Here is a 26,032-nt window from a genome sequence, read left to right as displayed (position 1 = left end):
TGTGGTTTGGTCTATTTCTTTGATACTATAAGGAATCTGGACTTGAATTTGTTCTACAATGTTGAGCATGTTTTTTAAATGGTTTGCAGGATAACATCTAGGAGGATTATAGGAGTAAGGTATTTGGCAACATGAAAACAAAATCATCTAAATAATTATATTTTTTAATTTTCTTAAAAAATTACCTTGTATACATGTAGAGCACTCTCTAAAATAAGTAAGAGAATGTATATAACAATACTATGTATAAACTACAAGATCCCATTACATGGAATTATCACAAGTCTGATCAATGTAAGTACATGCTTAAAGCCATTCATTTGTACAGTCAGTGGGTATTATCACTAATAACAGGTAGACACATTCATAATCTCTCATACTAATACACAAATCAGACACAAGTTCAATGACACATAGGTTTATCAAACAATTTCTGTCCACTTATGAAAGCAGAAAAATTGTCACTTAAACTTTCTCACAACAACGTAATTTACTCATGCATTTTTACTGTTATTCAGATATTTAAGTCATCCAAACATACAAAAGAATTTAGCACTAAACAATGTGTATTAGGTTAGTAGACAATCACACTCTAATCAACAAGGGGGACTGTTAGCCATGTGTTAACTAATCAAAAGTCAAATTGAGAATGGAAATGGGGAATGTGTCAAAGAGACAACAACCCGACCATAGAACAGACAACAGCAGAAGGTCACCAACAGGTCTTCAATGTAGTGAGAAATTCCTGCACCTGGAGGCGTCCTTCAGCTGGCCCCTAAACAAATATATATACTAGTTCAGTGATAATGAACGCCATACTCAACTCCAAATTGTACACAAGAAACTAAAATTAAAAATAATACAAGACTAACAAAGGCCAGAGGCTCCCGACTTGGGACAGGCGCAAATGCAGCAGGGTTAAACATGTTTATGAGATCTCAACCTGGCCTCCCCCAATACCTAGGATATTTATCACACCCATTTGAGTAAAAAATGTAGTCACATCCCTCAGAAACACACATAAAAACATTTACTCAGCATACTATACTTTTAACTTTACAAGGATTTCTTGTCACATTACTGGAGTATTGTAGGCTTTTACAGTTAGAATACAGTTCAAACATAGTATTTATAAAATGTACCTGTTAATTGAAATACAGAGAGGCAGAAAATAGGAGAAAACCAACAAGTAAACACAAAACATGCTGAAATGTATAAATAGCACTGTCAATATCAGTTTTATGTACAATAAAATATATAAATGTTTGTTATTTATACACGATTTCTTAAAGTAACAGGTATGAATGCATAACAAAAATAAAAATATAGCTCTTTGGCAAAATTGCAGATCTGATGCATCTTTTTGGAGCCTTCCTTGGCAACCATGTGTATAGCTTATACTTATGCTCCAAATGTACATTTATTAATTAGCAGCAATGTTCTCTGCTGGCAACTGGATTGTACTAGTTACAGTTTAAATAGAATTTTCTAATTTTTGAGAGTAAAATACCAAAACATGATCTTTCCACTCATTTATCATGTACCGAATCCTATTCATTACAAATGTCTTTTTCTGCAAAATTAATGAAATTTCATTAATTTTGATATAACATGTATAAGTAAACTATAAAATACAATTCAGTTTGCATTAGGTAATGATATTTTTTGCAGTATCCCTCCTAAAATTTACTTTTAATTTTCCTGTTATCGTTAGTATCTTGAAATTTTTCCTAATGGTCCGAGACCACAATTGTCGTCCCTTGATTTTCGTTGTTCACAAATATAGTCCCTAGTGTTGACAGTGGGTTACTTGCCATTAATTTTTATACCCCTTCCAAATTTATTTCTCCATGTTTAATGCCTCAAATTGCAAGTAGGGGGGTGAAATTACACTGTAAAGAAATTTGGGTCCAGAATTTTAAAGGAAAGTAGTGATTTGGTCCAACTGAAAAAGGTTTAAAATTAGCACTTCGGAAGCTGTCAAAAGATTTCAAGATGCCCTAAACATAAAATTGTCGATATTTTGAGTTAGAGCCGATGAAGTTTTCTATAATTTTGATATAATTTGTCCCAAAAGTAGTACAACACACTGTAAAAGTTTCTTTGAGAAAGCGCAGGTGGGATTTTTTTATTTTCATTTATGTTTTAAAAGAAATGCACTACAAAATAATTGTGGTCTCGGACCTAATGATATGAAATCTTGTTTTCCCCTTTTTCAGATATTTAATCTAGAACTAGACATAAATTTTGACAAACATAAAGATGAAAAATTCTTAAAAAAAATTCTTCACAACCAAACAACAATGATTTCAAGATAATAGCAGAATATTTATCAAGTTCTTGATTTTAGACTTTATACTTTGAATTTGCATGGCAGTTTTGACATTTCACAAAACAAAAATACATCTGTGCTGACATTACTGTAAGTTACTATGAAAATATTATGGTTTTACACATACATCACTCAAATATCTATAACATTATCCCAAAACAGTCATCATTCAAATTCTATCATAACAATCATCAACACTGCACAGCCATTTAACTATGTTAGGTTTTTTGTCTATTGTTACACTCCTAATGGGTGACTAGATCTGTTTATCTGAACACGTCAGTATTAGTAAAATTCACAACTTGTACATGAACACAATCATTAATGGAAGCACTAAGTTTTCTCCCTCATAATCAGCAATTAGATTGACTTCATATGAAGGTGGAATAGTTTTTTTTTATTGTAGATTGTCTCGTAATGGATAACATCTGTACACAGTACAACTTTTTTTCCCCTCCAGTTATGGAGATCCATCCTGGTCTCTTTGATTAGACCTAGGGACCCAGTCTCATAATATTCCACTGGAGGGTTATCCTGCATCTAATCTCAGGTTTTATTGTATCCTGTAGAATAACAGGTTTGATTTAAAGCTGATTTCAAGCTGATTTCAAGTGAGATTGCATTTAATTTCTGCTATAAGGGTGGCCCATTAACTCCTGGATGTAAGAATGAACATGTGTTTCCACGACGACAACCTCCTGCTGCAAAATGTCTACATATATCTCTGTTTGTTGGTCCTGAAAACAAAATTTTGAATAATAATAATAACATAAAGGTGTCTGAAGTTTGTTTGAATAAATATTTTGAAACAAAACACAATGATTATTTATAGTTAATGCAATCACTTTCCTTCATCTTTGTTGTACAATTTCCCTACAACATTGCAATTTTCTTATCACAATACATAACACGTACATTTAAATTTCTCAGTCATTGGGAAAACATGAAACATTCAGGGACAGTCACAGTTAAGGGCTTTGCCTTTTGCAAAATGGAATTTTTAAATTTCATCTAGCAACAAAATACAGCTTTTGGTACTTTTGTAAAAGAAGGAATCATATTAAACTATTCACTTTCTTAATTATAAACTGTGGATAGCAATTTAAATATGTAATATATTTAAAATGTTGGAAAATATAAACTTCAGTTGTGACTTGTATAAAGAAACATGAAGAAAATCCAAGCTCACCAATCTTTTCTCCTGTTAATTAGCTGGTAAAATTATATATTTTCTTATATTGTACAAATACTGTTTCTCCAGTGATGAAATATTTACAAACATGTAATTTGCTTTCATCCAGACTGTGAAGAGAAAAGTTAACTTCCAAAGCAAGATGGTAAACTGTAATTTAAGTATTATCAAAACTCTCAACAGAATCAAGAAACAGAAAAGGACATTTTTAATAAATTTGTCTTTGTAATTAGCAGATCAACGCCAGACAATGTAGGGTTTAATATACACAGTAGAAGTGCATTAATGTCAACAACTGAGAATTGTGTACCAACTTACCTCTCATTCTACCTCCTCTTTGATTCCCACCTCCTCTCATTTGAGGTGGAGGTCCCTGCATAGGGCCTCCTTGCATTGGTCCCATTGGTGGTCCTTGATTGGGTGGTCCTGGCATAGGCATTCTGCCTCCACCTCCCCTCATTGGCATACCTCCTCTTCCTCGACCTGCCATTGGTCCGCCCATCATATTTTCATTCCATTCTTCACCTTGGACAACAGGTCCTGAAAATAAGCATAAAAAGATGATTAAACACTCTGTACTCATTTAAATTCCATCTAACTACAAATCTCCTTTTTTCATAATAGTATTACTGTGTTCAAGATTTCACTTTAACAACTAGAGGCTCTAAAGAGCCTGTGTCGCTCACCTTGGTCTATGTGAATATTAAACAAAGGAAGCTTATGGATTCATGACAAAATTGTGTTTTGGTGATGGTGATGTGTTTGTACATCTTACTTTACTAAACAGTCTTGCTGCTTACAATTATCTCTATCTATAATGAACTTGGCCCAGTAGTTTCAGTGGAAAATGTTAATAAAAATTTACAAATTTTATGAAAATTGTTAAAAAATGACTATAAAGGACAATAACTCCTTAGTGGGTCAATTGACCATTTCAGTCATGGTGACTTATTTGTAAATCTTACTTTGCTGAACATTATTGCTGTTTACAGTTTATCTCTCTATCTATAATAATATTCAAGATAATAACCAAAAACAGCAAAATTTCCTTAAAATTACCGATTCAGGGGCAGCAACCCAACAACAGGTTGTCCGATTCATCTGAAAATTTCAGGGCAGATAGATCTTGACCTGATAAACAATTTTACCCCATGTCAGATTTGCTCTAAATGCTTTGGTTTTTGAGTTATAAGCCAAAAACTGCATTTTACCCCTATGTTCTATTTTTAGCCATGGCGGCCATCTTGGTTGGTTGACCGGGTCATTGGACACATTTTTTTAACTAGATACCCCAATGATGATTGTGGACAAGTTTGGTTTAATTTGGCCCAGTAGTTTCAGAGGAGAAGATTTTTGTAAAAGTTAACGACGACGGACGCAAAGTGATGGGAAAAGCTCACTTTGCCCTTCGGGCCAGGTGAGCTAAAAATCAAAACAACTTCAATAAAAATTTACTACATTAACAATCTTAGTAACCTACCTGGTGGAGGAAATCTTGGCGGTCCTTGCATATTTGGTGGTGGACCTTGCATGCCTGGAGGTGGTGCAACCTGCATTCCTGGTCCAGGAATAAAACCTGGTGGTGCCTGGCCAAGAAGACCCAGTCTTGGACGTGGACCCATTCCTGGTCCCATTTGCATATTCATCATATCTGGTATAAGACCTATAACAAAGCAGATTTGGATTAGCAGGAAACATAACAACTGTAGCATCTATTATTGAGAGATTAATTTGTATATATTCAACAAAATTTGAACCATGATTATAAATTTTTGTTTAGCCTGCAACATTTTTCTATCCGCTGTGGCATAGTAAACATTATGATTCAGTCTGTGGTTTAAGTTTTATAAGACATCAATAACTTTGTCAATCCTGCAATGAATTGTACAACACTTGGACAAACATCAATTACTTTTATCAATCCTTCATAAAATTGTATGAAACTTGGACAAACATCAATAACTTTGTCAACCCTTCATAGAATTATGTCAAAATTGGACAAAAGCTTTTTTATAATCAAGAGACATTATTCAGATCTTATTTTTTTTCCCATTATGTATTTTTTATGAGAAGGTGACTGATTTTCTTTTTTGCAGTTAAAATTAAGATACAGTCTGGGGTTAATATTTTTTTTAATTCCAATAGTTTTGTCTGTAAAATTCAAAGAATTTTATGACACTGATGGATAGTTCAGAGGGTAATATGAAGTTTTGTTTAATGTCACATTGTCTAGTTTCTATCAATCAAATATTGATTTCCCTAAGAATATTTACCTACAGTGGAATAATATAAATAAACCATTTAATTGAAATGTATCTGAAACAGCACAAAATGCATGTCTTTTAAAGTAAGGTTAAAATAATGTACATGTTCTTTATGTCGGTGTGTGAAAAGTCGTACCTTGATTTTGTAATGGCAGTAGTAATTCCCGAACTTTATCATACATTTCCTGTGACTGGTTGCCCATGCTTCCCTAAAAATACAATGCAGAACTTTGTCAGTTTTTTCTGAATAATATTGACTAAAAAAAGGATGCACAAAATATCTAATAGATGAATAAATAAACAAGAAACAAAGGACTGATGATTCATTACAGCAGTTGATCTGGTTGATCAAGGTGAAAGCTTATTTCAAGTGTCATAGGCTTCACATGTTAGAAACAAGTCATCTATTAGCAAGCATCTGCCTGTTCCTTCATGATATTCTTTATCTTTCATTATCTGTCCAGTAAGCATAATCATACAACAAGGGAGTTATTATTGTAAACAAGATGAACTGTGAGCAAATACCACACTATAAGTATCAGGTGAACAGGATGTTGATAAGCAATTATTTGGAAAAGCATCACAGAATAGAACAATCGGTTTTTACACGTATTTGCACCAACTGATTTTTCATTTAAACAGAATATAAGGAAGAATACCTACCATTACAGAAGCTAAAACATTCTGGATATTTGCCATTAAGTCAGGCTGGTGTCCTTGCTGTAGGGATGTTATCATATTGATTAATTCTGGAGGTAAAGTGGCTGGATTGGTGGTTTGTTGTTGGCTTGGTGGTGGCAGTGATGATTTTGTCATGTCATGTGAATGATATTGCTCATGATTGTATACATTGTTGTCCTCTCCTGATGATTCCTACAATTTAATATCACAACATGAACAAGTTAGACTTTTGTTATTATGAGATGCCTATTACCAAATATTTACACATGGATGTGTTTTTATGTAAATAATAAGTTCATGTATTTTTGTGTAAATAATAAGTTCATGTATTTTTGTGTAAATAATAAGTTCATGTATTTTTGTGTAAATAATAAGTTCATGAGTATGTGGAGTCGTACTAAAGAAATCCATAGTTTAATCTTCACTTGGAAATTAACCATGTGTGCCTATCATGACTTAATCAGATGTAAATTTAATGTTTTCTCCCAATTTTGTAAAATGATCTTGTATCAAACAAGTGAAACTGTGAGCTACTGCTAAATGATGATACCCCCGCCGCAAGTGGATAATTTTAATAGTGTAAAAATATGCAAGTGTTCGGTAAACAGGAAGTTGTTGAGTGATGAATCTGAAAAGGCATCAAACGGTGTAGCAGACTTATTTAAATCCTGAAACCAAATTTCAGAAATCCTTGTATTGTAGTTCCTGAGAAAAATGCGACGAAAAATATTCATGGGACGGACGGACTGACTGATGGAAGGACAGACAGAGGTAAAACAGTATACCCCCCTTTTTTCAAAGCGGATAATTAAACACATTAAAATATCAGAACTGAATAAATTTGACAATGAAATAACTTTACTTACATCTTCTAAAGGTATGAACTTAGGATCTGATGGTTCAAAAGGTTCAAGGTCAGGTTCTGCTGGACTATCTGGTAACCTAAAATATAAATATTTTACAAATGTAACTTTCTGATGTAAAATTTATGATTACAACATCTTCCAGTAATGTTCAACAACTATGTAAAGTTTCCTGAATTTATGTTTAGTCCTGTGGGAAGATTTGTTTGCATGGCACATGGACAGACAAAATTTGTTTTCTAAGGGGAAATAACTCAGATAATTTAGTTTTCAAAAGAATTTACTGTCAATTTAGCTATTTTATTTTTATTTTTAAATTTATTTTTCTTGCAAGAAAACAATTACAATCATTTTTTATATTCTGAAAGACAGGTGAATCCAACATGAATATATTCTCAAAAACCACCACCACTGTTTGGAAGGGTCTAATAAATTGTGTGACACGGATAGTAATGACATGTAAACAAAATTCTACTCTTTTTTTCACTCTGAAATAATAACACTGGGAAAAAAGAAAGATTCATATTTCATTATTAGAGGATTTAGCGCTCATTAGGTATTTGTAGGACTTGTTTAAAATATTTCAAATATCTGATTAACATGATCTTATTTAAGTCTCATTTCAATGAATTCATTAACCCATACTTACATATCCTTATTAAAGAAAAGAGCCTGCAGTACAACCAGTTCCCTCTCACGTTGAATGTCTTTCTCCACACTGTTTGCCCCGTTTTCAATACCTGGAGGTAACCCTTCTATTACAGGTGGTCGTCTCCACTAAAAATATACAAAACTTTAGTTGATAACATTCAAAAAATATTCCCTGGAACTGTGGATCAAATTCATCACACTACAATATTTTTACAAAATAAGTAAATCTGAATTGTGTGGAAACTTTAAAAATCAAATATCTTTATGAGCAATAGACAAAAATGTACCGAATTCAAGGTTCTCTGTGCAATATGTGATTTGATCTTCTCAAGTCATTTTTTCATGGTAGTCCATGGGTATTTAATTTTTACACATATTCTCCGTAAATGTCTCCATTTTGAGTTAACGTTTGAACAACTAATAATGTACATTTTTTATGTTAAAATACTTACAGGAATTTGTTCAGCCATTTTATCATGGGTCAATCTCTTGGCAGACTCCATTGCCTTTAAACAGAACAAGATAATAGTTTCTTCAATTATACAACCACAACTTTAGTACAAAAAAAAAAGTTGTAAATATAACGTATGTTGCAAATTTTCTCTCTCTTTGCTTTCTTTCCATGATATTTCTAGCCCTTATACTTCACCAAGAGATATTTACTTCAGAATATATTCTTATAATAATGCTAGAATAAAACTTGAACTGAAAGAATCAAACTTGAATTAATAGTTAAAAGCAGAAAAAAAAAGCCAAAGCAAAAATAATAAGATTCACAGAAGTACTAGTACATACGTGTAGTAAACCAAAGGGTGATAAGAAACAACTATACTGTTATTAAAATACATACCTTTCTGTCCAATAACATTTCTTGCTTCTTCATTTGATCAAAGTCCACTCGGTTCACATTCACTGCAATATAAAAAAAAATATGAATAAATGACAATAGTTTGATAAAATTGTATTCTGTATTTTGATATATATATATTAAATTTCTATTCATTATAAGTTTATTTCAAAAAAAAATTAAATTTCTAACTTGGTCCAATAAATATTCTATGAGACAATTTCTTAAATATTTTCCATCTATGTTTTGTGAGAATGATGGCTAAACAGAAATTGTACAAGCTGTGTTTCAAAGTTTTGTGACTCAATTCCCAAACCCGTCATATTCTTCATCTTAACTTAAAGAAAGAACAAAATCATAGCTGCATTAGGTTGGGCATAAAAAAGAACATTATTGCATTTTGTCTTTATAAATAAACATACCTCTTTCTGTTTCATCTAGTGCAAAATAATGATAAGTCCTTAGTTTGGGTTCCTCAATCCAAGTTACATTCTTTCGTTTTTTATTCTTTTTTTTTACCCCATTTGTAAGAAGACCTTTTGGTGCGTTGGGATCTTCAGATATATTTTCTTCAGTTTTCTCTTCACTATTGTTAGATTCTCCTAAATAAAATAAAAATTATATGATAACTACATTTTATTACAAATGTAACATAAAAGTCCCCAATGTCCCTTTGAAATTGTAAATCAAAATAATCATTAGAAATAAATGAATCATCATCATCATAAAATATAAATACAAATTAACCAATTACCAAAAATTATCATCTTAAGTAGAACTTCTCTGATTTTTCTTATGAGTAAACTGGTAAGCTGATTCCGACTGTTTGATAGATGTCAACAAAATGACACAATATAACTTTTTCTATGACAATAAATCATATATATGTATACAAATATATACAAGCATCTATAATACTAAAATTACGAGGTCCAATTTGTCAGCCGTCATCACGTAAAAACGAAGAATCAAAGAATTCAACTTTATATACAACTAATATAGTACAAAGGTGTAGATTAAAAATTACACCACTCCAGGCCCTTTTGTTTTCTACGTAAATTAATATTGCCAATAATTAGGAAGTTCCGGGTTGAGTCCGATACCGATACCAATAGTATAATCACCTGTTACCTATTACCTTATCTGTATGTTCCGCATCTGACAGGCGCACCACCAAACGGTGTATTCAGGATTAATATGCTATATACACGGGTCATAATCACAGGGTTGACACTACTAAATTGTCAAATTGTTACCTATTATAGTATTTTAATCCGTAAGACTTTCTAAGATAACAATACGAATACTAAAAATCTGGACTAAAAATAAGTTTCAATTTGTTAGCGGGCATGACGTAAAACAGCGAATCAAAGAATTCAACTTTATTTATAACTAATATAGGACAATGCTGTTGATTAAAAAATACTCCATTCCAGGACCTTTTGTTTTCCAAATAATTAATATTACCAATAATTGATAAGTTCCAGTTCGACGGGTTCAAACAGAAAGATTTGAAAGCAGAGAAAATTGTGTATCTTATAATCGGCATGACTTTATCAGATGACAGTACTAATACTAAGATAAGGCTTGCGCATAGTTATATACTTTAATTCAGTCACGGATCCGCGATATCACGGGTGTGTTCTAGTAACATTAATATTTATTCATAACTTTTTTTTATATTTGTTATATCAAATGAAACAAGAATGTGTCCCCAGTACACGGATGCCCAATCCGCACTATCATTTTCTATGTTCAGTGGACTGATAAAAATGGGGTAATAACCCTAATTTGGCATTAAAATTAGAAAGATCATATCATAGGAAACATGTATACTAAGTTTCAAGTTGATTGGACTTCAACTTCATCAAAAACTACCTCGACCAAAAACTTTAACCTGAAATGGGACAGACTGACGGACGAACACACAGACCTGAAAACATAATGCCCATAAATGGGGCATAAAAATCATATATCATATTCAAATTTCATTGTTTATTTCTTACATGTACAGGAAACACTACATTCGTGAGGAATGACCAAATAATGTATATGTAAGATAGATAAAACTGACACCTTACTGTGAAATAAGTAAATGTACTGTATGATATCAACATGTCTTACCTCCATCTTCGGAAGGTTCTTTCATTTCTACATCTTGAGGTGTTTCTTTATTTTCTATTTCTTCTGTCGGGGAAGGACTTTTCTCTTTTTCTGATGATTTCTCTGTTTCATCATTATTTTCTTCTAAAGTATCTTTGTAAAACTGAAACAACAACTAGTTGTAAGGATTCAGATATAAGGCACTTAAGTCCATGAACAAAAAAAATGTTAGTCAGTGCCATAAAATCATAGTGTTGGTAGATAAAGATTTTTTTTCCTGAACATTCTTTTTTAAAATATGAAAATATGAATCTGTTATCTTAGTTTTGAATTGAAACACCAGAGAAAATATCTTTACAAATTTTACATTAATTCATGAACAACCTGATATTACATTTATTTTATTTTAATTCATTACTTTGTGTATCTCGGTATAACAATTTAACCAATTTTTATTGAGGCATTTATAGACAGTGTCATTCTTAAGACCACATTATAGCACAGATAATATGACCTTAAAGAGGAAGTGGCCTCTGGTAAGTGCTTGGATTACCATACAATCCTCTTTTATATCAGATGAAACTGTTTTCTGAAGGACAGACTTCTCTTCAGATAGACCTTTAAAGAGTTGATAAGTGTATGTGTACATAGATAATTGTATTACTGAAGGAACTGAAGGTAGAGATCTCGCTGTAACAGTTGCTGGAGATGGTGGTGTTGTGGGCGTCGTTGGTGTTGTTGATGTCGGAGTAGACTTGACAGGGGTAATGGTAGAGTTTCCATTGACTGAAGGCAGTTTTTTCTTCCTTCTCATAGGTCCTGGTTGTCTTTCTGTAGAGCCTCTAGTTATCATGTCCATAAATATACTACTTTCATGGATTTCATGACCTGTATACAAATTGTTTTATTTAATATTGAAGTCAATAAAACTTTCCTGCATTTTGATGAATGGCAAAAACAAAGAGATTTAATGTGATTATGAAAAAATATAATTTCACTTCATTTATTCTAATTTACTTATGAAGAGATATATAACAATATTTTTTTTTTTATTACAGAATTTGGCTACATGACAAAGAATGGTAATATAGATCTCCGCCTTTGATTTTTTTCTAGGTAACTTTTATTGGTTTTGTAATTTTGTATATATATTCTACCTACCTTTGCCTTTGGCATTTGGAATGGCCTTTAAATCAGTTGGTGATGTATTGGTTGGTGATGATATAGATGTACTGGTGGTTGCTGTAGCAGCTAGGGATGTAGAAATTTGAAGTCGTGACTTCTTTTCAGGTGGTTCTTCATCTTTTGGTTTTTGGTCAGAACCTGGTCGTTTTGAACTAGGTTCAGCATTGTTTATTTTTTTCTGTGGCAATACAAGTTCCTCTTCAAGGCCAGTTGATCTAAACCGACCAGGAAGACGTTTCATTGTTGATGCCCTCTTTTTACTATCACTAGAGTCTTTTTTCTCGTTATCACTTCGTTCTAACTTGATGTGAATTTTTAATCCATTTCCTGGAGTTTCTATTACTCTTCCTTTTACTATTTCTGATTCTTCATTTTCAACTTTCACTTTATCTGATTTTTCAGATTTACTTTTAGACACATCAGATTTATTTTTAGAATCTTCAGATCTACTTTTACTGTCTGATTTACTTTTCTCTTTGTCTTTCTTTTCTTCCTTTGAATCTTTACTACTTTTCTTTTTCTTTGCTTTATCTAAAAGTATAATGAATACGACTATAACTGTAATTAAAAAAAATATGCAAATACTGATCACAAGTAAGTGAAATCTATTAACCCAAAAAGCTTAACATATACATGTACATATCAAAATACTAAATTCAGACTTGAAATCATTTTTTTAAACAAATAAAAAAACCTGCTATCAATACCAACTAATTCTACAGATAAAATTAAGCAAGTTTCAGACAATATTAAATAGTCAAGAGCTGGGTTAACTTACCACCATCTGTACCTTCTGCTATACTTCGTTCTCTCACTTTTTTCATCCATTTATCAACTATTTCGGTTGACAAAATTTTGATACCTACAAAATAATCATTTTTCTTTTTACATAAATGGTACATAAAAGCAAAAAGATGGATTAGATATACAATCTACACTTATTTGCAGTTTAACTGTACCCTTTGATAAGTACATATTATTAGGGTTTTTTACATAGTGACACTGTAAAATATCAGCCTAGTGTCACAATAGGAAGCATTTTTATAAGTGAGATCAGATAAGTATTTCACTTGATATTAACAGAACTCCATTTCAACATCACTTTTCAAAAGTGAGCTTCAAATATTTTTTTCTAAAAACAAATAAAGGTTTGTACCAAGTCGTGGGACTGATATTCAGTGGTTTGTTGCTGTATATCACACTAATCAGGTCGTTTGTTTACTTGTTGGAATTGCTTTACATTTGTCATTTCAAAGCCTTTTATAGCTTACAATGTGCTATTGCTTTTGCTTCTTGTTGAATCCAGTACAGTGATCTTTTTGTTAACTTCTATGTCATAAGGATACTTGTGGAGAGTTGTCTCATTTGCAATTACACCACATTTCAGAATTTTTATATTTTACCTCGTATTTGAGCTAAAAACATTTGAACTTGGGTTTTAGCTAACGTCAGCCTAGTATACTGCAATCATAAATAACCTAACAAAGTGTAAATAACTTCTATAAATAAATTCTTTACCTTCGTGGTCTGACTTTCCAAGTTGTTTGATTGTTTTTGCAGCACTATTTTTTTTCAGTAAATCTACAGTAACAGGAAGGTCTTTGTAAACTTTCAATATTTCTGTTAACAGCTGTGGATTGTCAATTTCTTTAAAATCTGACAGCCAAAGATTCAATACATCCCATCCCCCATCTTCAATGAATCTGTAAAGAATGGAAAATAAATCTTAAACAATTGTTACATGTATAAGAATAAAACATCTACCTTTTCACACAATAATCCTCAACATTCAACTAACATAATTATTCAATAGCACTATTTGCTGGGAAACAACAAAAATATAATTAATGCTCTTTTATATTATACTGAAAGACATAAAAATTATCAAAGCTCTTCTAATTCCTTTTCTGTACAATAAATAATGATGCAAAAACTTACTTCTCCAAAGCTTCCTGGGATTGTGTGGCTTTCAAAATGTTAATATAAATACATCTACTGACCAACTTTGATGCCTCTTTCATCAACCTGTAAATAAACATTGTTTATGATATTCTAGTTTTTAAAGGTGAGAACATGATTTTCTATTGCATTTTAAACCAAATTGCTTTGTCCACATTTATTTCAGTTAACACATTTGAAATGCTGAAAACAATTAGTTTAACTCTTTTAAAAGACTGCCTTTTGAATCACACTTTTTCCTTAGTTAGTGAGCACAGTTATACTCAAAGAAGGTTTGAAAGGCAGTCTTGCATGAAACTTATTTTGAAGTATAGGCTTTGGTTTAAACTTGTATTTTACATATTCTGAATAATCAGAATGACATCATGGATAGAATAATTAATAAAACCAAATAACCTACCCACAAATCCGTGTGGATTCAGCAGGACCTTTGATTCCACCTTCTGAGGTCAGAAGAGTTGCTAATGCTCTCAATAATTGTAGTGGATCTATAGGAGGCTGAAAAGAAACAAATATGTTAAAATTCTATTGACTAAACATATTTTAAAATCTCTAAACATAATCTGTTGAAAAAAATTGATCTAGTTAATGAATCATTTCAATGAGGTACCTGTGTCTATAAAAACTCCAATGGACAATATTACATCATTCATGTTGTAGTTTGGTTGGAAACACTACAAAATAACACTGATACAAGAAGTAACTATATCCCATTAATCATAGTTTTTTAATTGTACAAGTCTTTTGGTTTCCTTTGAACAATGAGCGTGAAATTAATAACCACAGACTTAATTATCAAATATGTTTTGGTAAGGAATCCTGTTTCAGATTTTTTCTATGCTTTCACCGAGAGGCAATACTCAACAACTATCTACAATTTTCCTGCTAGTTGCAGATTTTATATAATGAAATATGGTCTTAATAGACTAGGGTTGAAGAGGCTTAGGTCTATATGCACAATAATTTGTATTGTTTAGGAGTCTTTTTTCCCTAATGATAGTGTTGTGTTATTTAATGTACTGTTATTTTTGGTTATTCCTATTTATTTTTGTGTTTTATTAACAATTGCAAAAGGCACATCTCAAATCGGATAAAATATTCTGCATTAATTAAGTTTAAAATCTTTCTTAAAACAAGTCAACTCCCAAGATATTCAGTGGACGATTCAGAACTTTCCATTACGGGGGGGAAAGCTCCCGTGATTCCCTTTATAATCAACCAAATTTTCCACATCAAGGATCCTCCTATGCTAATTGTGACATTTGAGTTGGAGAATTGCCTTTTTTGTTAGGCATTTAATGAAGTTTGTAGTCCTATTTCTATTTGCAAGATACATGGAACCCAGCTTTCTCCATGTCAATAAATCAACCCACCCCTTCATTGTTTACGATAACGGCCTGCATGCTAGCCAAAGACTTGTATCTAGAATAGCAATAGAACAACTATGTAGTTGCAAGCTCTTGAGTCATTCTCACTTTAAATGTGGTTACCATACTAAAAGGTCAGCTGTGCTTAGAAGGGGAGTATGGAGTATGGTCAGATATAAAAGCGATAATTAAACCAACTGGTCATTAAAACATTCCTTATAGTGTAAAATATAAATTTAACATTCCCATATAGAATTACTTTCAATTTATATTGGTTCTCTCATTTAACCCATCAAATGATCTATTCGGTCTTATTTGGAAACTTTGTTCTGCAGATCCGAAATAAAATAACACAAGTACCCAAATATAGTCCATCATTGATATGCTCTTTTAGCCTCAATTGCAATAATTACTCATTTTATTAATAAAATCAGAGCCTTAATTTCCTTCATCCTGCATCTGCTTGGCCAACTCTTACTTTTCAGATAATTTTGACTTTCACATAAAGAAAGTTATTATACCCTCCAGTATCATTTTATCAACAAAAAAAAAATCCTCCATGCAAACCTTAAATTGAAAAAAGATCTATGTATGTATTATTTCTATGGATGCAGGCAAGCCACCATTCTTTTTCCTCACCAACTTTTTTTGTGCGATATTAGATAGAATTGAAACAGCCTGGACCTTCAGCTATAAATCCCATGTTTAAATTTAATCTTCTGGTCCAATTTACTGCAAGTCTCTTAAATCTCGACTCAATTTGCCTTGTTGAAATAACCCAAAAATATAGCTCATTTGACCCTAAATTACATATATTTTTTAGATTTAATGGTACATGTGATTATTTTGCTATCTTTATCCCAGATAGCTTATAGAGATATGTCTGCTTTTTTTTTCATATATTTTTTTCCAAATGAGACTTCCATTTTCACTGAGTTCCAATATTGGCTAAAAAATTTTAAAATTTTGTGAGAAGAAAGTACAGTAAATGCAAGTCTCATTTTTATATCTACATGTACAGTTACCAGTCCACATCAAGTATTTAAAATTAAAGGGATTATATCCTCTGCATCTCATTGTGTCATCTTCTTTTTTTCTTATTTAATAAACTGTCAATACTTTACCTTTGGAACACAACACTACATATGTGTTTGCAGTTCATCCTTATAAAATGACATTATCCTAACAATGCTTTTTTAATAATTCTATCAATAATGTTGATAATGTTCATGGCATACAAACTTGCTTGTCACCTACCTCTTTATCATGTATCTGCATATTATACTGCCATCATTCATACTTTTATTTTGAAAAAAATAAATAATTGTCAAGATAAAATTATTTCTTTCTACATATTTCTATTGAAAAATATAGAGCTATGGGCCTTTAAGCTGAGAAATCAGTGGCAGATCCAGAACTTTTCCTAAGGATGGGGCCGCTGACTGATGATGATTCCCTATATAATCAACCAAATTTTTCCCACGAAAGGGGGGGGGGGGGTGTCCTGGGCCCCCCTGGATCTGCCTATGGAAATGAATTTGTTACAGCCAAGGGGAGATAATCCAAAGTAGTAAACTCTATGAACCAAATGGTGTGGAACCAGCAATTTCAATTTGGGCATTTAGTTTGATTTATCTATTTTTTCCAGTTATCAAAATTTTGAAAGAATAATTTTGCATTAAAAAAGTTATCAAGCTCACCTGGTCAAAAGAGCCATTCCTGCTAATGGGAACCATTGCACATACTAATTATTGTTCGTGTTGCTTGTCATTTTTAATTCAGCCCATATAGTGTTTAAGATAACAGACACAAATTGACAAAAAAGTAAAAATTTGTCATTTCAGTGAAAATTCAATAACAGGTAAATTTTAGATTTTTTTAGAACAGACTCTTGTCCTGCTGATCATTTTTGCATTTCCCATTTCTAACCTAGCTCTAAAAAAAAATCTGAGACAACTGCCAACTTAGATTTGGTGGATAGATAACTCCATTTGTGTCTATAGATCTTACTGGCAGATAGACTGTACCATGCTGAAAATTTTGAAATTTACTGATAATCTTTATTAACCGCTTAAAATAAAACAACACACTTTGGGTCAAGATATTTTTCTGGGTAGAAATAAACTTATTGTGCTGAACTTTTTTACCCTGTAAGTTGGTCTCTTATTGCTGCAATTTGTGCGAGATATTAGCCAAAAACTAGACTTAAGACACCCAAGCTTTATCATAGCTAGTGGATATGTTGGTTGATCATCCTAGATGGTAGTCAAAAACTTGAATTTAAACATCATATAGATTCAATCCAATGAGAGGTTTGTCAAATCTTTCAGAAAAATGAAGGAAAAATGAGAACAGATGCAAAGTGATGTCAATGCCAGGTGAGCCAAAAAATCTGAAGGAACAAGAGAGCCTTTACCACTCACCTTGTTTCTATGCCAAATCCAATTATTTTCAGTGTCTAGCCTGTTCCATTAAAGAATTGTTCTGATCTTTTTGCATTTACTTTTTTTCAAACTCAAAAGTGACTCATCAAAATTGAGATTTTGTTGCCATCATATTCATCCATCAAAAATAAATTACTGGATTCCTTTTTATCAATAATGAATTGCAGTGGCAGATCCAGGAATTTTCTTAAGTGGGGACCCACTCCGGTCATGCTTCAGTGATTCCCTATATAAGCAACCAAACCTCCCCCCCCCCCCCCCCCCCCCCAAAAAAAAATCTGACTCTGGGTTGATAGTTGCTGGCTTAATGGCCATACATGCAATGGTGCTGAATCAGACTTTAAAACAACAAGGCCCTACCATTAGATATGCAGTCTTACTCTATATGACCCATTCTGGTTAAAACACAAAGCATATGTCCCTGCTTTGCTTATAAGGTTCTGGTAATTATTACATCAGCCAATGAAAATTCAGCCTTCAAATTTTTGATTAAGTGAATCATTACTACAAATTCAGAGGATCCTGAAAGTCTATAGAACAAAGTAGAGCAGCACATTGTTAGATCCTTATAAGTAGTTTTGGCACAGGATCTGTGATTGTATAGGACTATTTTGTCTCTATCTTCGGTCACAGCTATCTAAGAAATGGTTCAATTTTGGCAGGGTAGCATCCTGGAACCAGATGCTCCGCAGGGCACAGCTTTATACGACCGCAGAGGTCGAACCCTGAACATTCAAGCTGGATACAGCTCTGAATTTGGATTGTGATTAAATAGTTGACACAGCATAGGTTTCTGAAACAGAATGACTGTGGTCTAATGAACTTAAATTTTTTTTTGCTTTTGAGCAATTCACTATGCTGTTGATATTAATCCTCTCAAAACAAAAATATTTGAAGAAATTTTCTTTTTAATTTCTGAAATCTCAAATGAGAAAAATTGACCCCCCAATTTTTTTTCCCACCTCCCCCTTTCCTTTATTCCAAAAATGATCTTAATTTAAATACTAATGGAGTTTGCAGGCGCAGATCTAGAGGGGGGGTTCTGGGGGCTGGAACCCCCCCTTTTTTTTGGACGATCAATGCATTTGAATGGGGACATGTAATTGGAACCCCCCCCCCCCTTTTTAAAATGGCTGGATCCGCCCCTGGTTTGCAACAATAACTACTCATTTAGATACATCATAAAATATTAAAATATAAAATGTCAGTCATGGTTAAAATTAATATTAATTAATAGGTACTTCTAAAAAAATAATAGGGGAATGTCTTTGGACACAGACGATGCCCCCTCTAGCATATAACGTTATAAAGGGACACAACTTTAGAACTGTAAAAGTGAAGCAGCCAAAAACTTAAACTGAGTTTAGAGTTAATAAGCATTATATACACATTTCTTTAAATTTAGTTAAGACAAACTTGAGTTGAGAGAACAGAAACTAAAAAATTCTTCAATTTTTCCACTTGTAAAGGGGCATAACTCTAGAATGGTAATCAAAGTGCTTGTAATCACTGAATGGTAAAGATTGCTTTAATCTATCAGTTGGTAGTGAAGTGAATATTGCATAGTATATTGTATATAGCATTGACTTAAGTTGATTTAACTACTATTCAGGACAAAGAAAGATAACTCCAAATTTCAAAGAAGATTTCATAAAGTATTGGTTTTAGGTGATTCAACAACCATTCTAGACAAAGAAAGATAACTCCAATTTATTGTCTTGAAACTACAAAAATGCTTGTTTTTGGCCCCTTTTTTCCTAGACTGTTTGCCCCATAACCCTTAAAATATATCTTAACCTTCTACTTATAGTATTTAACATTGTGGTACAATTTCAGAACAATTGAAATACTTATACAAAACTTATTGTCCTGACACTAGACAAATGCTTGTTTTGGGCCCCTTTGGGCCTCTAATTCCTAAACCTTATGGACCATGACCCCCAAAATCAATCCCAAGCTTCCTTTAAAGGTTATAAACATTGTGATAAAATTTTATTGATTTCTATTTACTTATACTAAAGTTGTCCTGACACTAGATAAATGCTTGTTTTGGGCGCCTTTGGGCCACTAATTCCTAAAACTTAGGGACCATAACCCCCAAAATCAATCCCAAGCTTCCTTTTGTGGTTATAAACATTGTGTTAAAATATTATTGATTTCTATTTACTTATACTAAAGTTATTATCCGCAAACCATCCGTCTTCGGGCAACGTAATACCAATATACGACCGCAAAATTTTTTGCAGTCGTAAAAAGTTTCAGCTTTCAAATTGAGAAAAACTGATAAAATTTGTTATGGTCAAAAGAAACATTGAAGAATTTTTTAAAGGTTCAATGTTACCCCATTTTACCAATAACTCATGAATGACGATAAATGTGTTGATCATCCGATCCAAATAGTTGACTACCAGCTGTAAATGATGTTTGGAATTATATTATGTCTAGTGAGAATAGATATTTCTTTAAAAAAAAGTTTGAATAGATCTATATGAAAACATCCATTATATTTACAGGACTGTTCATAAGTAATCTTTTTTTAAAATGAAGGCACAAAATACAAACGAATAGAAGATCATCTTGGTCATGCTTTGCCACACTATTAGATATTTTTGAATTTGCTGTAAAACTATCTCTTTTTTATATCAGTTACTCATTCATTGTTGACAATTTAAAAAAAAATATATTTAAATCAAAAGTACAGAAAACCTTTAAACAAAAAAAAAAAGCAATGACAGGCATCAAATGTTCAGTTTTTTGTACATAAGATGGTTTAGAAAACACTTTTTTCAGAATTAATAAGCAAAAAAGAAAGTCAATGAATCACGACTGAAAATGCAAGGCCAAAAATCCCTTTGGAATTAAAAATGCCATTTGCTTATGCAACTCCATTACAAAATATTGGTGTCTTATCAAGTGATTTCATAGTATAAACCAATCTAAACAAAAACTTTTCAAAAGTTTCTCTTAATATCATTGACCTACAACTATGTTCCCCTTAAACTCATCCAATCACACACTGATACTTTGTTAGCATCATTGCCAGAAAAAACGTACCCTAGTTGATCAAAATTTCTTTAAACAAAAAAACACCTTTTCAATTTAAAATTAAGAGTTCCATTTAAAAACCTTCAGATTTTGCAAAACCCCATTTCAGTTATTAACATTTTCTATAATTATAATAGTGTGAAAGAAATTGTTTTGATGTATTATGATACCATTTTTATTTTTTTATTTTAGGCCTGTGTTTTAATTCAGTTTCGATATTGATTTTTTGGGGGACAGACATGTGATCAATCAATGACTGCACCAATCAACTTTTGTACTACAGAGGAATTTTTTTTAAGAAGATAAATCTGTATTTCCAGTCAGATACTTGGTGCCCTTAGATGATGTGTTAAGAAATTTTAATGTTTTCAGTATGGGTTGTCCTCTGATGTCCCTTAGCCCCAGCAAGTTCTAAAAAAGATGATCAGATGTCATAACTATCGCTAATATTGGTGGTGTAATTTAATTCTTGATTCATCTCCGGTTATGTGTGCTTTCTAAAATTATCATCCCTCTAAGTTGTATGCCATGAACATTATCTGAAAATTACAAAGCATTTTTTCTATGCCTTGATAAAAGCATTACCATTTTATCTATATAAATTTTGATTTATGTCAAAATTTAAGTAGTTCTGGTTTAAACGGCGAAAGAGTTCTGTAAGGTTAACTGGTCTTTCATTTGGGTACTTTTCTTTATTATCTGAAATGAAAACAGAAGAAATAATCACCAAAACAATCAGTTTTTAATCCTGTGATATAAGTGTTCAACATATCTTATTATACATACATGACATATATGACCATGTTCACATAGATAAAGACACAAGATAAACAAAATTTCTGTTGAATCCACAAACAATGACAAATAATGTTCAATACATGTACCTACACATGTCAGATGTTCAATAGTTGTCCTTTGTTGATGTGGTTTATACGTGTTTCTCACTTCTGATTTTTTCTATAGATTAGTCAAAGTTGTAATGGTTTTACAACAATTTTTTAGCACCCTGTATAGCTTGCTTTTTGGTGTGAGTCAAGGCTCCTTGTTGAAAACTATACTTTGGTTTTATAATTTTTCATAATGGTTTACTTTTACAAATTGTAACTTGGATGGAGAGTCGTCTCATTGGCACTCATACCACATCTTCTTGTACATGTATCTACATGTACGTAGAAGCTGATGCTTAATTAATAATATATAGCCACAATTCATAAGATTTGGTTACTTCTTAACTTTTGATATTTAGTTTCAAAATGTTGTAGATTGTAGCTAAAGTCGTCTTTTAAACAATAACCAAAACTTGAATAACATTTCCTTTTCAATGTTATCCTTTTGGGCTGTTATGTAGTTCTGTTTTTTGTATTGCACCATTTTTGGCATTGAGCATAAATGTATGCCTGTTTATTATCTACCTCAACTAAGCCAAGGATATGATGAACTTTTTGATAAAAATCAAGAAAGTATTGAGAAAAAAAAGGAACAAGCCAAATGTCACAGGTTTTATCAAATGAGCTACAGCAAAACAAGCTAATTATATACTAAAGGTTCTTACATTAATTAGAATAAATGTAAAAATTAGGAAAACATTAGTTAAAATTAAAACTTTGGCAATTATCCTTTTTACAAATGTATATACATGTATCATTATTTTTTTTAGGGTGGTGGGGGTGGTTAGTTTGGTCTCAGTTCTTCAGTGTTTGATATTCAATAAGCAAGCAAAATGTGCTGTTCAATTTGAGTAAGGATTCAAATTAGGATGAGACACACCCATGTCAACATAGCATGTGGCAGTGGCGGATCCAGCCCTTTAAAAAAGGGGAGTTCCCAACCAATGACGAAGGGGGGAACCCTCCCCCTGGATCCACCACTGCTGTGGGCAATACTATACATACCAAGCAACATTTAGAATACCCAATTTTTTTTTTATTTATAAAAAGGACTTTATGAAAATGTACAGAACCATCAATCCAATATATAACTATTTAATTCAAGGTCTCTAGTGGGTGAATGCATCTTTGGAAAAGACATCATCTATCATCTAGATATCAAATTTCAATGAAATGTAGCTGCTTCATCTGACAATGCCTATATGTTTTTCATCAGATATGTTATGGAAAATGAAAATAAAGAAAATCTGACAATTAACAAAAAAAAAAGCACAATATAACTAAGCTACTTCTTAGCAAATTTTATTCATTTTTATTCAGCCTCTACCCACAAGCTACCTTTTAGAAATTATCAGGGAAAACAAACCTCCCATGTGCCCTAGAAGAAGAAAAGTGTAGGTTCATGGATTGCCCTTTATAGTTGGATTATTTCTAAACCTTGGTTTACAATTCTGAGTTTCCATGAAAATAAAAAGCTTTAATATATATTACATTAAAGAATTTATACATGTACATGAAAATAAGATTGCCGTAACCATGTTAACAGGAATTTAAATACATTTCTTAAATTTGTACTAATACAATGTCATGATGTACTTTAGTATCACTCTTTTAAACAAATAAACACAGAAATAAAACCACAAATAATTTCAACCCACGATGTACATACATATTACATTTATTAATTTTGTACACTTACAAATCCTCAACAAATAAAGTTCATGCTGAGACAGCTGTATTTTAGTGAAAATAGTAAAAACATCATAACATTTAAAACCCTTTAGTTGCATATATTAATATATCTATAACATCATGTCAGTTTCCCTGATGTGGCATTTAACTCAAAAGCCTTAGATTTTCAATGTGACATGTTATTGTTTGTGTGTTACATGCCTTCCTTGGGCCCTAATTTGATGAATAAAAACATTGTGTATATTATGTTTTAATTTATTTATTAAAAGGATAAATTTCCATGGTCACTTTTTCCATTTTATACTGGATTTTTACATCTGTCAAAATTGTCTGATCATACATTTTTTGTACATCATTCACAATCATCTACATGTAACATACATTTATCAATGTATCATAGGGATTTAATTGTTAGTTTTTCAGTGTTTTTTTATGTTAGTTTGGTCTCCACCAAATAAAGTATGGTCTAACTAATTCCTAATCCTTGTCCTGGAACTTCCATGTTTGGTGATGTAAGTTATGGGCTAAATTTGATAGTGGAAGCATCATCACTGAATGCATTTTAATTATAAATATCACTGTATAGGTGTCACTAGGTACTGACCCTTCAAAAGAACCTGAATTTGGGCTAGGTGTTGCTTAATCTATGGTTTCTATGTATTATAATTAAAACTTTTGATTTGTTTGCTAATAATGGACCAATGACTTGCATTACCTCTGATCACCTCTGGCTCCCTTTTTCAACAATCAAATTTCTTTCACTCTAAAACTATTTTTGATCTTTATATATACTTTGTCTTTGAAGATCATAATGGTTTTAATAAAGATATCAGATTATGTTATATATTGCATAATTAACAAATAATTGTGTGTCTCATAACTTTTGCAAAGTTAGTTTCGTTATAAGAACACGTGTTGTTGTTTATTGTGGTCACGTGACTAAATCTAAATATAGTAGTTCGTTTCGAATTCTATCGGTCGCCATTTTGAATCATTGTTGAGATTTTTTTACCGACCATTTTCTCCTCTCAAAACCCATTTATGGCGAAATATAGTTCAATATGTACACCTTTCATACGCTTACACACATGAATACAACTTATATTTCCAATATTTCAAAGATTAAACTTACATTTATAAATATGGTGTTGTTCCTGGTGTCCACGAGCTTTATTTCAGCCCTGTCACAACCCCTAAAATCTACCATGAAAACCCTGATAGAGGTGGAATTATCACGTTCCACTTATAAGTGGTTTGTAGAGTTCGAGATGAAAGAAAAAATCTGTAAACTGTCAACGGTGGCGAGTTATAACAGCCTCGCCAAGAAAAAAATGCTGATCTGTTTTAGGATATAAACGGTAGATTATTCCTTTTGAAGTATCGTATGCTGATCCTTTATGCGTTGTAAATCGTTAAAGCAAGAAATTATAATCTTAACAGTTTGCAAAAATCAAAATTTTGGTAAAATATTTAACTACTATGTTTCAAAGCTCATATCTGCAAACTGCGCTCGAATGTGACAGTTGGCAGGTAGATTGTGACGTCAGAGATAGGCCTTGGTTGCAGAGAACTTTATGGGGTTAAATATCGTGAAATGTTTTGATATATACTACGTTTTTTACAGTTAGGAATACATAACATTTATTCTGAATGATGCTTTTGTTTCAATTTCTAATGAAATAGTAGATTATATGTGTCAATATACGTAAAGGTTACTTTTCACAAAATTACGAAACTGAAAAACCACCTTTCGGTTCTTTGTTCCGGATAAGGAATATGGGTCATGCATAATAAAACACAAATTTTAATTAAACATGTAAATGCATGCCCAGTTTAATGATTTTGGTCATTAGAAACTTACTCGGATATATGCATAAATATGATATTGGATGTTTGAACATTGTTTTTTGCAGACTTGCTAGCTCCATAATATGGTAGCTTCCATTGATAGTTTTATTAGGGAAGAGAAGCTTGTAAATATGAGCAACTGAAATATATTGTTCAACAGTTGTGTTTTATTATTACTTTTATATATATGGTATTTTCCGCATTACATCCATAACATCGGTAGTTTTAACCATAAAAATCAAATAGCTTTATTCACAGTTACAATTTATAGAAACGAAATAGTCAGTGAATGCACCCACTTTCTGATAAAAGAATGGAATCGCCTGTTAGAATCTATGGCAACTTCGTCCCCTACAACGTCGTTCCTTAATTTTTAAGGACTGCTGCATTTGCACAACCGTATCATTTAATTTACATTTCTTTCAAGATGATACCGACATCGCAAAATGTCCAAAGTGAAAATGTTTGTTCGTATTTGACTATAGTAATAGCAGAATAAGTTTATAATTTTTAGTTTAAATTTATAATGTAAGAAAAATGCAACAACTTCCAGTCAGACCAATGAATCCATGCTTTCTTTTTGGGGTGCTATATTTATTTTTATCATATGCATAACAAGTTTGAGTCATGTGCATTTTAAAAGCTAACCGGTGCTTCTCGATCGACGTTTAT

General features: G+C 31.9%; 1 protein-coding gene across 1 annotated transcript; it reads right to left on the bottom strand.

Moving 5' to 3' along the window:
- Positions 1-150: 150 nt before the first annotated feature.
- Positions 151-25,063, bottom strand: LOC139512598 (serine/threonine-protein phosphatase 1 regulatory subunit 10-like). The gene is made up of 20 exons (XM_071300323.1): positions 24,645-25,063; positions 21,519-21,632; positions 14,478-14,575; positions 14,057-14,143; positions 13,637-13,821; positions 12,897-12,980; positions 12,095-12,649; positions 11,598-11,821; positions 10,955-11,096; positions 9,253-9,432; positions 8,834-8,895; positions 8,436-8,489; positions 7,982-8,109; positions 7,336-7,411; positions 6,452-6,661; positions 5,925-5,997; positions 5,005-5,187; positions 3,843-4,064; positions 2,185-3,069; positions 151-1,730 (listed from the first exon to the last, which is right to left on the bottom strand). The coding sequence occupies exons 2-19, from the start codon at positions 21,519-21,521 to the stop codon at positions 2,966-2,968; spliced, it is 2,670 nt and encodes an 889-aa protein (XP_071156424.1). The 5' UTR covers positions 21,522-21,632; positions 24,645-25,063; the 3' UTR covers positions 151-1,730; positions 2,185-2,965.
- Positions 25,064-26,032: the final 969 nt, after the last annotated feature.

This window comes from Mytilus edulis, chromosome 2, assembly GCF_963676685.1.
Source record: "Mytilus edulis chromosome 2, xbMytEdul2.2, whole genome shotgun sequence".
NCBI classification, from domain to species: domain Eukaryota; kingdom Metazoa; phylum Mollusca; class Bivalvia; order Mytilida; family Mytilidae; genus Mytilus; species Mytilus edulis.
This window is presented reverse-complemented; position numbering and strand designations above follow the sequence as displayed.